Consider the following 16,180-nt stretch of genomic DNA (forward strand, 5'->3'; position numbering starts at 1 on the left):
AAATTTCTATAGTAAATTCCTTGATGGTGTTTTAAGTTCTAGTTAAGAAAATTTTGTCTAACTAATTTTAACGGTAAATCTCAATCACATGAAAATGACTAATATAATTGTCTTCCTATGAAATTGAAGTAATAGTTGTATTCCTTTGAGTATGTTAATTGTTAATTTAGACCAAGGAAAAGTGGATGTTACAAATCACCCTTTCATTTTTGTGAAAAATTTGTAAAATCATTAACCCCTCTAAAGCGCACACAAAAAAAAGGTTAATTAACCTTTTCTGGTTAAGCCTTCGTTATATTTTGCACATTTTTCAAAGATTTATCACCCTCCTCATTGTGTAACCACCTTCAGAAATTCCTGAAAAAATTCAATGGCAGAGGCATAGTCAATTCATCCCCTTTGCCAACATCCTTGCTGGCTGCCCAAACAGAAGTCTTGGAACAGATCATGGACAGCCCTCAAAGCATAATGATAGAGAGATTTTGTAGTGGGTAGGAGCAAAATAATTTTGAGATTTGTAGAGGATTCATTTGTTGAAAAAGTCTACCAGTATATAAAATGTGGAGTGACAAACAAGCTAATGCACAGTTTGACTAAACGGCTCACACAATTAAGGAATCAAAGCCAATGCACCAAAACTGTTTGAGAGGATGCCTGTAATGACCCGATATGCAATCAATATAAATATATAAAATGCATATATAATTGATTTAAATATATATTCTTAATTAATTATTTTTAAACTCCCTATTTAATGAACAAAAAGAATATCAATCAAATTTGACAATAATAACCAATAATATTAATCTATAATGACAATAATAATCTAATGAACAAATACATATTGAATCAACTACAATAATGGGTCAAGCATTCTAAAATAGTGAGTCGATATAACAAATTGGCTTCAAGATGAATTAAACTCTCGTCGACCATGAATGATGGTAGAGAGTAAGGTCACATGAGACATGACCCTGCATAGGCAGTTACAAGAACAAATAGATCAACTTCCTTTAGTATAGTGCATCCATAAACAATTAGTCAAATAGTTGACTTTAATAATACTAACTAAAGACCACATGAAGTGTCGGCAGAAAGGAAGGTCGCAACCCGCGGCTCTAATAACTTAAGAATATGATTTGGAAAATAGAAAAGTCGCCATTGACAGGGAAATAAGTAACACAGACATATGATACAATAGGTAACAAGAATTTGGTATGGATTACAAAAGAAAAGAAAAAGCTTAGCATCCTTTGCTACATTGCAGCCAGTATTATGTACTTTCCATTCACCTATGAATAAAGAAAGCAAGTTATTCTTGATGTGGTGTCTACTGCTGTAAGTATATCTGTGTACCATTGTTTCTATAGCATAACAATGTAACATTGAACAGGAAATGAACATAAGAATAGGAGATTATATGTGTTCTGGAAAGGTGCAATGACAATCATTAATAAACTGATTAGAGATGGTTATGAAAAGCGGCGGTCACCAAAGGCAGCAAGTAATATATGTGCAGCGTTAATATTAGCTAAGTCAGCAATCACCAATTGTCAAAGAATGATGCAATTAAGGAAGAAAGACATAAATGAAAAGGTATTAGACATGTCTTTTGAATATATCTTATCATCCATTTGAAGAATATAAAGAGGCACTTAATCTCACTTCATTGGACATCATCGGAATAGAAAGGGAATATGGAATAGGAAACATATTAGCAGTAAGAAAGGAATATAAAAGGAAGATGATCTGATATATTCAAATTTCAGACTATCGATTTGGAAACTGATAAAATATATTCGTTACTCCTCATAAGGAAGAGATAAGGAAAGAAAGAAAATATTTCCAAATGCTAGTAAGCATTGTGTGTGACAGCAAAGAATACTGTAACACATCTACGAATTTATTATTGATTTACAGAAAGATATATCTGAAACCTAGTAATGGTCAGGAATCCTTAGAGGGTCATACATACATATATCTTGGGACAGGTAGCCATTGCTTGGATTTACACAAGCCCCTCCTTGGAAACTTCTGTCCTCCCTTCTCAGATTAACATAGTAATACGTCTTGAGTATATCTATATATATGTGTGTGTGTGTATGTAATATAACTGATATATAATTCTGAAATTATTCTTATATATACAGCTTGTGTAAATCCAAGCAATGGCTACCTGTCCCAAGATAGGGTAGGGGTCAGCATCCCACAAACCTTGAGAGCAAGTCCCAAGATAGGATACAAGCTTGGACCTGTACACTTAGAGTGAGCCCACTGTAGTTGGTCTCTAGGAACCTTGGATAATGTCTACTCTTTCCTTCATGGAGATGAAATAGAAATAAGGTTAGATATGAGTGGTAATGAATATAAAGATAATTTAATTAAATAAATTAATAGTTATTTTAACTTCAAATGTCTTATATGATTATATCTCTTAGCTTGGGATGTAAGTATTAAATCTGTGCTAATTTGGTAATAACTAAAACTAAACCCAATCAGGGGACATTACAATGCCTCTAAGATATGTCATTCCAAGAAATTATATGCAATGATTCCAGCATCTGCACAAAATGGATCGTACACACACAGTGATGTTCAAACAGCATGAGATTGATGACAAATTCAGTCAGATGCTGTAACTGCATTGGTCAAGACAAGCAAACTATTTGATAGAATTTTATGAAGACGCATCATTTTGCAGGGCACAATTGTCGCCAGGATGTAAACCAAACAGATTTGTCAATCAGCTTTATAAACTTTCAAACAAAGGCATTTTGCAAGTGCGGAAGACAGGCTCCTAAGCCCTTTCCAATATCTATGGTGTTCACGTTAAAATGAGAGATTTGAGACTGGTATAGTCATTCACCAAAACATAATAAAGGGCAGATTTTGTAAAATGTGTTGATGGTATGCTCTGATTGATACGCATTTAAAATATGGAAGCCCGCATTCTAATCATGCTAACAACTAGACAGCAGGTCTCAACAAAATATTCTCTTATGGAATGCTATGACTGTGTGATTTGCTGCAAGAACTTTAGAAACTATCGAACACATGCAATTAATGAGTTATAGGCATGCCTCAAAGCACATCGCTTGCACATATCAAGGAAGCTTAGGCACATCTTATGAACATCCATCAATGCATGAAGCTGAAGGATTCTTTGTCAGATATTATAGCTGGTAATTGTTAAAATTGTAGCTTCGGTTGGATTAATTCGATCTGAGATACATTCTTGTTATTGGTAAATCATCATTTTCTATATATACTTATTCATGTTATATAAAATTTGAAAATATATTATTATATATATTATAGTATATTACATATATATATATATATATATATATATATTATTATTATTATTATTATTATTATTTTTAATATATTAATTAACTGGTGATTAAACCTTAGAGACACATCTCCTCATGAGACATGTCTCCTCCTCTCATATCTATATGAGATCCAAATCTGCATTTGGAACACACCAATTACAATGGCCATGTTCACACATCTGCAGAAAACGATCCATGTTACTCAACATGGTATCTGAGCCAAACTGCAAATGTAAGAATTAATACAAGGAAGAAAAGAAAATAGATCAGATTATGAAGATATACATAAAATAATATTACAGAGTAGATGTAGGAAATGAAGTTCCAGCCAAGCTCAAAAGTTATACACCCATCATCTCATACATCACAGATGACACTCATGGATACTTTAGGAAGGCACGGGATCCCTGCATACAAAAGCAGGGAAACATGCTAATATTTATATAATTATTTGAAGAAACAATGAAAGATAAATAACAGTTTTATGTTTTAATCCACATCGCTTAAAGTCTGACTATACTTCAATGCCGAAAGCGTGAATCTATCTCCACATGACAACTGCAGCCAATACCAAAGTTGTTACAACATTAATAATGGGGGATGCAAAAAATGTTGAAGCGGGTTTCAATCCTGCCCATGACGGTTCATAATGAAAAAAAGGTTCTTGAAGCTTTCATGATCAGTTGGCATAAAGCACAATCACGATTGAGTGCTTGGACAGGAGATTGTCTTTGAAGATCATGATCCCATGAGAAAGAACATGACACAATGCATTGGAATAAAAGTCCATCGACAATAGTGTGAAAGATTATTGCAGTTTGAAGGAAATTTAAATTGATATTTCTTTTGTTTTGGATTCAATGGGTAACATACTGCCATAGATGAGACTGTTAAGGAATCAATTATATACATCTAGATCAGAGGTATTTCGATGCTAACACCCATTGTTGACTAGGAATTCATCATCGACTTCTTCTAGGTAGAGAGGAGCTTCATGGCGGTTAAACTGTATCTTTGGATTCCACTTCCTCACAATCCAAGACATTTTGCAAGGGCATCTTCAAAAATTACTCTTGACAAAAATTTCTAGACCCCTAGGATGCAGAATTTGCTTTCTTCAACTACTGACAGATCATTTGTGCGTATTAAGCTTCCTGTTTGCAAAGATGTCCTCACATAGTTCTTGTATGAAATCTGTGAAATACACTGAGATATTAATGGGTACTGATCAAAGAAATATTGTAGCCTTGAAGAAATTATGGGCAAATGTTTTTATTTAATCAAATATGTGTTATCATGAATACCAAAGCCTTAGCAGTTCTTCTCTATAGTGAATTTTTTAAATTTTTCGGTAGGTCCAGATACAAACATTATTGGCATCACCTCATTATCAAAAATATTTGAGGAGTCTGTTAATCATTTCCATGAATGATATTTGCATAGTTATATTCATCCTCTTGGAGCTTTCATGAATGTTTAATTGAAATATTCGATGTTGTCAAAACTATTGCAGAGGGACTCCAACACTGTCATGTTAACTTGTGTGGTTTTGCAAGAATGTGGATCGTGTATTCATATGTAGCGTGTTAAGCTTCTATCTGAACAAGTTGCAGCATGAGCAGCACAGTCATCCTTGGTATTCTTGTAATCTGCATAAGGAAGCATTTTTCATATGGATAAGGAAGCGATGATGGTGTAATTGAAAAGACATGATTATCTTGGTATTTGGCAGCCATGAGTTAGGGTAGTGATACTCATATTCGGTGTTTGTAGAGGGAGACTAGTCAGCATAGAATACAATCATCAAATTATAAAGAGGAGGAGAAATTGATGGGGCAATTCATAGGCAAATCAAAATTGAGACATCAATTACATGACCAAGGCAAGGACTACGGAAAATCATTGAGTATATACGAGTTAAGGAAGAGAACCTAAATGGAAGGAATTATCGTGACTAGATAATCATGGCCCTCCCGCATAGAGAATTACATATTAGATAGCTCTCGAAAAGATTCGTGTGTCCATCACCTCCCACTGCCACCAAAGAGGATCTAAACTCCCAGAATAATATTTATTAACAATGTCAAAAATGAATAATTAATACCTTGTTTGTGGAAACCAAATCTCCAAAATTATTAATCAGTGGACGCATATATATATATATATATATATATATAGTTTCTCAGTCAACAAAATAATGCTGCGGCTATTATTAATAATTAAACGGTGTCATACTATCATCATTTGGCATTATCCATAGGATGGGTAAAAACAATATGGTCTCTACACAGAAATGAGGAATAGAATATATATCATGGAAAAGAGTAGTTTATATAATAAAATTTGATACTCATCAAACAAGGAAGATCTCACTTCATATATGTGGATGAAATTATATGACCATCTTGAGGAATGAGCTTATAAAATATGGAGGTTATAGTGTGTAGGGAGTTTAATATGGACTTTTGTCTAAGATCGGAATAGAAAGATATTAACATTTCTGTTCACTATATCTTCAGAGCATGACAGATTACAATCTGTTGCTACAACTCGAACTCATTATGAAACAGCTGGAACACCATAAAGACACAGCTCAAAACAACAACTCTCAAACATGAGAAAGTCCATTAACCAAATGGTAGACCCTACGGCTCAAACACAAATAAGACAAGCATGAGCCTGATAGATAGTTCACTAAAACTCTTGCTAAGTGGTGCCAACAACAGAATGACAGCTTTGAATTATGTTGTAGAAGAAGCAAGAGAAAAGATTATTACCACATGCAATTAATTTAATTTCTTGAAGAAATCTGTAATGCCAAGGACTCATTCTCCAGCACATCAAGCTTGCTCCGAAAGTACACAAACTTGATATAAGGATGGTTGTCTTCAAACTGAAGAGAGAGGGACCTACCTATGTTGTCTTTGAGAACTAAGTTGAGACACTTGTCAAAGACAAAGAATTTATACAGATTGTGATTAGTTTCTTCAGAAGAGGAGGAATTGACATACAGAAAGAAGTTTTTCCATACTTGATGTGATGCAAAACTATTCAACGATATAAGAATGGGAATTTTACATTGTGGGGAGGAATAATAACCAATGTTCCATTCCCATTATTTAACAAATGCTTATATGGAGGCATTTTATGACTTGATTGATATGGACCTTCATTAAAGAAACTTGTATCAGGATGCACAGATAAGTATTCATTAGCTTTGAGTATTACATTTATCTTCTCACTCTATTCTTTCTCTTAATTGTACATACTATAGGAGTTATTCGCCTTGATCTTTTCCTTTATGTCTAAGGATGTTCTTGCAAGAAAAGAAGGTTGGTACTTCACACATGCTACCAAATATTATGCAGACTCAATCTTTTGACAGTAGCTCCAAAGAAATTGTGATCTAGAATTCATTAGTCATCTAATATTCAGGTTGGATAAAGTAAGGCTCTTGAAGCAAATATCTTTGATGATTGAGATTATGAGTATCCTTTTATATCGAAGGGGAGTTCAATACTTCATCAGAGACAACCTTATACATGGAGCTCAAAAGATTGGTACTTAGACGAAGTCTAACATACATGTGTATGACTACATGACTGTGATGGGCCTACTCATGTGTACATCATGAGGAAGTAATAAATAATCACCTAAAGGTTGAATGATTAATATCAGATTCAAAGGGAGTCCGACAGGCATCCTTGGGTGAAGAGAGTCTAAAAGGGAGTAACTACAGGACCTAACTTCCCAGAATCATTGTTTAATGGGAGAATTTTTGAGGTGCAATCCTTTGTGAATGATATCTTCTCCATGAGGGAGAAATTCTAAGTGAAGTTCATTATAATATATTCTTCTCTGTGAGAGAGAATTGAGGTGAAAGCCCTTGTACCACCCTCTAACTTGGTTCATGGTAGTTACTATTTCACATATGATATGCAATGAAAGTTGGCATTCTCTTATTGACATATATAAACAGAAGGTAACCATTGTAAGGTGACAATCTTATAAATGGTAAACTTGTTATCATGACAAACTTCATTCAGTTGTTGTCTCGGAGTGTTGGAAGTCATAATAATGAACGTATCATGATCAAACTTCATTAAGTTGTTGCCCCAAAGTGTTGGAAGTCATGATAACGAACATATCATTATCAGACTTCATTAAGTTTTTGTCTCGAAATGCTGGATATCGTGATACATGTCATGATAGAGTTCACGACATTGTGGTTTCTAGTTATCTGATTGACTTCCTTAAGTTGTTGTCCCGGAGTGCCGAAAATCAGTTAACTCATATCCTACTAGGGTATTACATATTCTTTTGATAGGCATCATGGATTTGGTGCTAGTGCACATCCCAAAAGAATATAAGTATGACAAACATCATATGATTGACATTTCTTGTTGAATCATACTTCAGATTATACTGAAAGATAACATCTAAGTTGATGGATATATGTTGATATGCCACTCCAAAAATATCTTATTGAGATGATATCTCTCCATATGCTTGAGAGCATAATGTGTTCTATAAATCCTCCCTACCTAAGAGGGAGTGTTAGAGTTGTAGCTTCTAGTCGGATTAATTCGATTAGAGATACATTGTTGTTATTGGTAAATCATCATTTTCTATATATACTTATTCATGTTATATAAATATATCTTATTATAGTATATATATTATATTATACATATAGATATATTCATACACACACACACACACACACACACATATATACACATATATATCTATATTATACAAATTATTATTTTTAATATATTAATTAAATGATGATTAAACCTTAGAGACATGTCTCTTCACGAGACATGTCTCCCCCTCTCATATTTATATGAGATCCAAATCTGCATTTGGAACACACCAATTACAATGGCCATGTTAGTACATTTGCAAAAAACGATCCATGTTACTCAACAATAATTACTCATGCAAAATGTGAAAGCACAAACTTGGCACATGAAATGTTTCACAAAATTTCCCAACGAATTGCATGGCGTGCACAAAATGGATTTGTTGAAAATCTTAGAAACTTTTAAACAAATTCAACTGACAAATGTGAAACCAAATTCCACAACTTTTTCCAACCAACTCCTACTCGCACCAATGAGAAAGCTTTAAAATAGAGTATATTCCATATAAGCACAAAGGATAAAGAAATCTTGTCAAATGCTATAGCAATAATTGCTCTAGCTAACATCAATGCAAAATGTACAATCATAAACAAAGCACGTGTGTTGTTTGTCATAAGTCCTCAATTGGAAGTCATCACATGAAATGTAATGATTGCAGCAAATGTATGAAAGGAATTCATTGGAAGACCTTCAAAAACTTTCGAAAGAGTGCAAATGGTAGGAGAAAAGATAGATATTGCATTATCATGCAATATAAGTAAGGTCTCAAAAGAACAAAATCAAGATCCAAAAGCTGATATCTCACATAAGGATGTGAGAAAATTCTTTGTTGCATACTCAAAGCATATGTTGTTATCATGGATATTTATAAATGAAGATGCTGATGGAAGAGTTATATTTCACACTAAGTGAAAAATAAAATTTGAACAACAACCATTGGAGATGTTGAAAGAATCAATTTACATAGTACAATAACAAAGTGGAATGCTTTGAAGGGGTATTAGTCAAGGGAACACTACTTTCCATATTACAAAAGATATCAAGCCTGTTCCAAGCATGATACTTCAGTCCAATGTTCTAAACACACGAATGAATCATTGACATCATGACCTACAACTTCCAAGGATGGAAAACACCAATTCACAAAAGTATTTGAATTAGGTGAAGGAATATCCTCCAAGAAGAATGCCTAGCATACGCAGTCATAGAAAAAATCCTTGAATGGAACTCTGATATTGAATGGGTGTCCCTAATGATAATGATTGAATACCCACGTATGGGCATCTTGCAGTCCTTGATCCTTTTCATCTTTATGGGGAATCTTCAAGTTTTCCTGTGCTTTCAAATGGAAAAAATTATGTTGTGACCTCAAAAGGCTTGGTGTGTAACTTTTCATGATAAATGAATCTTGCAGGAAGAGTGATGGACATAACTTGGGGAGATGAAAAAGAGGCTAAGTGTCATTTTAGTGACTTTCGATGCTTGTGACATACCATCCTGATATTAGGAATAGAAGCAGGTGCAGGATAATCAAGTCACCTTAAAGCTAAAAATGGATGATGTAGGTATTCTCGATTATGAATCTCTGATAGAAATTTTCAAATCATACATAGTTTCCAAGATAAAAATTTTAATCTAACAGAGTTGAAGGTCTAGATGTTTCTTCAAGAAATGCAAAGGGAAACATTGCAACATGATTCAGATGTTTTCATTGCATATTTTTCCTTAGTTGGAAGTAGATGGGAAAATCATTTTTCCCTTGCTTTGTTTGTAAATAGTGACTTTTGTCACTTTTGGTATACTTAATCAGTTGACTCCTTCTGCAAAAAAAATTTAAGGTTAATAACTTCATTCAATTTGTGTGAAAAAGAGTTGGTTATTAACCCACAAAAGAAATCCGTTGTCAAAGAGATGCCTATAAATACATGGTCATTTGTAATGTCTTTTTGCTTAGGAGAAATTATAGAGAACATTTAGAGAGATCATATGAGAACTTTTGGCTTGAAACCTTGTACCCAAAGCTTTTGTACTTGTATATTTATAGAAGGACAACAGAGAATGCATTTAGTTCCTATGTCTAGATGTATTACTCTGTATTTATGAAATCCATTTGTTCTTGACCCAAATAATATATGTAATCTTGAAACATGGTCATACCCTAGTACCTCAGTTTGAATGTGATAACTTGTTTTCTCATATATCTTAAGATTTGTTATCCTGGATTCTTGTTTCATTTTTGCATATCGAAACATGTTTTGTGCTAAAACCCATTTGTAATCATTATCAGTTAGAAATCTCAAATGCTATTCATATGTCTACTGTAGGGTTTTTTATCCAGTACCTTTAGTTTTGTCTTGTATCCTTTTTGTACTTTCAGGTGAAAAGTACACAAAAATGCAAATATCGCAATCATATGAGGGAGTTGCCCCACTCAAATGTAGAGAAAGATTGTAATCTGTGATCTGATTGCAGTCTCTGCAACTGTTGGCACAGTTGTCGCTGCTCTTGTGGCAAACAAGGTCACTTTAAAGGTGAATTCCGAATGACACATCTCTTTACCAACATAATAAAATTAAAGATATCAATCTTAAGCTTTGTGTGGTCAATACCGAACAGGATAACTACAATGCTAAGCAGTGGAGTTTTGAAGAAAGGAAATCTATTGTTGGCTCTATGCAAAAGACTGCTAAGTGTTAACACTATAAATGATCTCAAGAAGAAATTTGACAACAGGGTTCTGAATCTGGAAGATAAAATCAAAAAAAGATTATGATGGAGACCTAACACTTGGAAGACAAGTTTCAAAAAATTAATGACAATCTCATTTCCCTTATCACTCACAGCCATAGAGTAGTTAAGAATTTCATGGATAATCCCAATACTATGGTAGGCAAACCTGAAGGCCTTAAGTAGGACGGTGCAATGGTTGTTGTTGAAATGTTTGAGAAGATGCAGGATGAGAACACCAGTTCTTCTAGAAGGACTAGAGCCAAGTTGAAGAAGAAAGCTAACAATCAAGATATTCAGGCACTGAAAAAGATAGCTCTCACTATGACTCAGTTGGATGTAGAGACAGTGGAGGATCTCAACAATCTTATCTAAGTATTGTATCTGTTGTCCTGTTACTGGTTTTTTGCTAGCTATTTGTTGTCTCAGGGCTGCTGGTTTTATGATGCTTTTCCTTGTAAGCAGCATTTTGCAAAATGGGTTTCATGTCCCTTCAAAACCTGATTGTTCCTTAATCAAATACAATACTTTATAAATAATTCATTTCATCCCTGATTTCTCTCATCCTTTATGATAAACTTCTCCATAATCACGTCACTGTAAAAGATATGATGTATAATGTAATTGTTTTTTTTAAATAAATATATTTATAAGCTGAGATTAATCGTTGAATGTTTATCATGGAACTGCCAGATTCTTAAAATATCTATGTCAAGTTATTTAGACTTGGCTATAGTTTTAAACTTAAACCTTAAAGTTTTAAAATTACCTATACCACTACAAAATTTGAGGGATCACAGTTTCAGCAGCAGCTGCTGAGATATTTTAGGAAGGCCCCCTCCTTAGGACTGCAGCCTAATTGAACCATATATTTATTTTCTACTGTTTTAAATCTTCTAGATATCTCATTTGTTCGATTCATCTGTCTAATCATGATTTAAAACATTGCTGCATCTTCTTATGACAAAAGTGAAACATGACTCTTCCTCACTAGCTTGTGCTGTTTTGATGTTGTTCAAAGTCTTGAATCTATTCTTGCAGGAACAGGGTATCTTTCGAAGTTAAATTTGTACAAGCAGATGCTTGTCTGCACTAAAAGAAAACGCAACAGTAGAATGTAATCAACAAAGTTGTGTTTTAAAATAAAAGACTATCTTCACTGTAAAGTCTTACCGAACAAGAAAACTAAAAGGGAAACCAATGTGACAATCGGCATGGTATAACTAACTCATACAGTCTAGACACTAAACTTAAAGGCTGGAAGAGGGACCGCTAGAACCACAACTTAAACTTAGAAGACATATTCAAACTAAGCCACAGAAATAAGGTCAAAACTACCTACTTCTACAATGCATTCCTACACAAACAAATAAACCAACGCAAATAAAGACAAGGCAAAAGGAAATGACCCTATAGGGCATGAACTGTTTAATCAACTCCCAGTGCTTTTGTCTAATTACCAGGCTAATGGAGCATAATACTATTAAAGTCAGTTTCATCAACTCAAAATCAAAATCATGCTGAAAATACCAAATGTCGAACAACTCTATGGAATATTTATTAAGTTAAAATAAAAGTGAAGGTGACTTTTGATGGCATGGCCTAGCTAGCATGCCAATTTAGATTACAAATCCCCGCTTCTGGAAATAGGGGGATTTTGAATTTAACTTACTTAATAAATTAAGCAAAAGGGATTTCTAAATTGCTTTGCCTTTTAGATTGTACAGAATGTGTACTCCATGGTATTTGACTCTAATATACATTTTCGTAAAAGAACGAGATGAGAAGGTTCAAAATAATTGCTGAATTTGTTTAGCTTAAAAAAACTTATGAAAATAGAAGAGAGAGAAAGCATCAAACTCAATTATTTCGAAGCATGTAGAACTTTCTTAATGAAAATTTTCATTACGATCACCATAGTCTAAAGAGAAGAAATTGGGTCGTCCCAAACAAATTTTAATATGCACAGCCAGAATAGAAAATATTCTAAAACATGAAGAACACACTTTAATTAGGATTTGTCACCAGGATTAATTAAGGTTTCAAGATAGATTAGATCAGAATTTATCCCCAATCCAGATTTCCTAGTAAGGACAAAAGCAATGTTTGTTCAATTCAATTTACAGGTAGTAGGAAAAAAAGGTAGCTTTCTTTGCTCAATTTGAAGGTTATTTTACTGTCAAAGACTCCGAAGTACTGCGCTTCATTGGAGAACCGTTAACTACAAACAAAGACCCCTTGAAAGTGCAAAAGTATCTAACCTTGCAAGTGCAATGTAACAAAGCCAGATTTAAATATAAGAATCGAAGGATATTCCGCCTGTGAAGACTAATTCCTCTGAACTGTTTGGTACGATCGAACATTATATTGGGGTCTAATATGGCTTTGCGCATTTTAATCCACTATACAAAATTTACCATTTGCAATTGCGGTACAAATTGCCCCGCGCTTAACCATTGCATTCAAAATTCTAAAAACCAGAGTACATTTTGCCTGCTAGAAGCTTTATATGTTGTTCATATATCGTTGTAACGGGAACAAATGAAAAAATATTAAAGCTGAACCTGGTTGTGACGGTGCTGATCGAAGAAGCGATGATATCTGCCCCCACAAAGAGAAGAGGCCGGTCTTTTAGAGGAATGTATTTTGGGCGCTCCCTGAAATGCCATGATTCCTTAGGAGCGAAGCGTAATCCATTGCGTCTATTATTAAGTGATCTCTGAAAGTTGCCCTGTACTTCAACGTCGTCCATAAATGCTTAAACACAAGATTTATGAATCTTGTTAAAATCTTAAAATTTAGATGTTGTGCATTGTGCTTTTTATTAAAACAGATTTAACATGTTACCTATGTGGACCTATTGTATTATTGTATTAATGAAAAAAACATATTTATAAGAATGAAAATATTTTGATATTTTAAAAGTTAGATTATTGTTAATTGTAGAATTGTGATTTTTTTTAACTGGAGAATTTTGATAATTTTAAAAAGTTTTTGGTGTAATGGTGAAGTTGATTGGTTCTAAATAAACTCACCTTAAATCAAATCTAGTTGAGCATGAGGGTGGGTTTTGGTGGAGCCAGTTGTTGGCTCATAGTCAAAGAGGTTATTGATTCTTCTAATAAAATATTTTATATTAAAAAATAGAATTTTGTAAGTTGTAGTAATATTTTTTATTATATTAATAATAATATTAAAATCTTGATCTGTCAAACAATTTTTTATTTATGATCTTGTGATGTTTATTTTTGTGATGATTTTATATGACTTGTATAGTTGGCTAAACTAGGATGTGTACCAAAAGCTTTTGAGATTTCTTTTATGATTATTTGACTGGATGTCATGTTATACTTGATTAAAAATTGAAACATATGTTTATGAGACTTGTTTGATGATCATTTATTATGACTTGGGTTTTGAGAACAAACTTATATTATTTCCGGTTTGCCTATTGTGAAACCAAATTTGATCACTATATTTTTTTTGTGGTATGGGACACAATTATGGTTTGTGAGCTTTGGGAAGGTTCTCTAGGTGCATTTCTATGGGAGTGGCTTGCAATGGGGGTCGGGGCCCAAAGTGGCTACTAGGGTAAGTCATTGTAAATTGTGTATTAAATGATAACATGGTAATTTATAATATTTAGACACACATTAAAAAGATAAGTTAGAGATATTGCCTCACACATGTCTTGAGTGCTTGTATAGGCTAAAGATGGGAATGAGATGATACCTAGTGAGAGGTATGACTAGTTTTCCTCATCTTCATGAGAAGGTATTTTGGTTCTGCATGTGCCATGTTGAGAGTTTGAGGTCCAGAGTGACTTTGTCTAGGATAACTCAACACTTAAGGGTTTTGGGGTCTAATAAGAGACCAGTCTAGGGTAAATGTTGGATGCTTCTTGATGCAATTGTACTCTTTATCATTCTTGTTCTTATCTTGGAGACCTCTATTCATATGCCGTATCTATACATATTGTGTATCCTGTACTTTGAGATCCTATGGGTTGATGTATTGTATTTGATGTAATTGTACTTATTGTTACATACCTACAACATGTGTAGTGGATGTTGTTATCTAGATGTTCTTTATCATATTAGTTGTACTTATGCACTTGCTTATAAGATTATGTATCTTTTACAAAGGGATATTGTACTTAAACTATTAATAAAACTTCTTAAATGTAACGCAATGTGAAGGAACCCTTGAGGAATGTAATCAAAATTGTATTTGCATATGTGTAATTGATGTGTATGTGTGTATTGCTTCCGCATTGTTATCTTCTGTTGTACAAACTTTAGACAAAAAATAGTTTAGTAAACATTATAACATGTTATGTTTATTTCTCTTGGGTTCCCGAATGAGGCATTACATTTGGCAACCTACGATTGATCCATATAAATCTATTTTACCTACTCCACATATTCCTCCTTTACCTATAATATCTTTCAACCTATAATTATTTCTCCTTTAGAACCTATGTCTATTGATCTTGTTCCTTCTACTTTATCACATAAAATCATTCACAATTAACATGCTCATAAATATCATAAGAATTGTCAAGCAAGAGCTAAGGCACATGCTCACACTTCTCAAATTGTGTCATCTTTGTAACTTCTACCTTCCTTTGACCAAACATTGCTTGAGTCTTTGGAGGAAGGAAAACATAATAATAGCATGCAAATGGATAAACATGATGATTTTGTTTATATATTATACTTTACTATGATTAACCTTGATCAAGAAGATACTCATGATGATGAGGTTATTAAAGCTAATAATGATACATATGTTAGTGATGATAAATATGAGACTATTGATGTTGATCATGATTTCCTAAGATGCTTTCAAAAAAGCCAATAATTACTCCTAGTAAGTAATGCAATGAGTCCCAACAAAGTCCTTGTTTGGATCTAGTTGTTGTTCCTATTGTGTTGGATGTTGTTCCTCTAGCAAGTTTCCTATCTTTCTCTAATGATATAGACCAGGATAGGTAGGTAGTAGACATGATTCAATGACTTCTCTAACATGGTAGTCTTTATGTGTTTCTTATTGTGTTTCCCTTACAATGTGTTTCTTGCTATAGATTTTGTTTAGATTACTTTAAATGTTTAGTAATTCTCTATTGGTGTAAGGTGATAAAGTATTCAAACATTTTTTGTGCATTCCTCTATTTATATGTCTCTTATTTTATATGTCATTGCATGTTGTGTTGTATATATGTAATTGGTTTTGTGTGTGTCTTTGTGTCATCTTCTTGGATGCTTGTGACATAATAATACTGATTCATTAAAATCTCCATGCTGTTGGCCCAAAAAGACTCTTCTTCATACCTCTTACGTGTTTTTCCTCCATTATGTTTTTGTTCTACTTCCTTTTGTCAGAAATGTTTAAAATAACTGAGAGGGGGGTGGGTAAATCAGTTACTCAAGGTCCATAAGTATCATTTGAACAATAAAACATTCAGCA

At 33.4% G+C, this 16,180-nt stretch overlaps 1 protein-coding gene across 1 annotated transcript in view; it reads right to left on the reverse strand.

Annotated features, from left to right (window-relative positions):
• LOC149568175 (uncharacterized) overlaps positions 1–13,514 on the reverse strand; it is a 45,365-nt gene extending 31,851 nt beyond the window's left edge. Inside the window, exon 1 of the mRNA XM_089817529.1 lies at positions 13,276–13,514. Coding sequence (XP_089673655.1) covers positions 13,276–13,380 — 105 coding nt within the window. The 5' untranslated portion in view covers positions 13,381–13,514. The remainder of the gene's footprint in view (positions 1–13,275) is intronic.
• Positions 13,515–16,180: the final 2,666 nt, after the last annotated feature.

The sequence above is a fragment of the Cupressus sempervirens genome, chromosome 3 (assembly GCF_028749045.1).
Source record: "Cupressus sempervirens isolate cs-2001-9-10 chromosome 3, ASM2874904v1, whole genome shotgun sequence".
In the NCBI taxonomy this organism is placed as follows: Eukaryota; Viridiplantae; Streptophyta; class Pinopsida; order Cupressales; family Cupressaceae; genus Cupressus; species Cupressus sempervirens.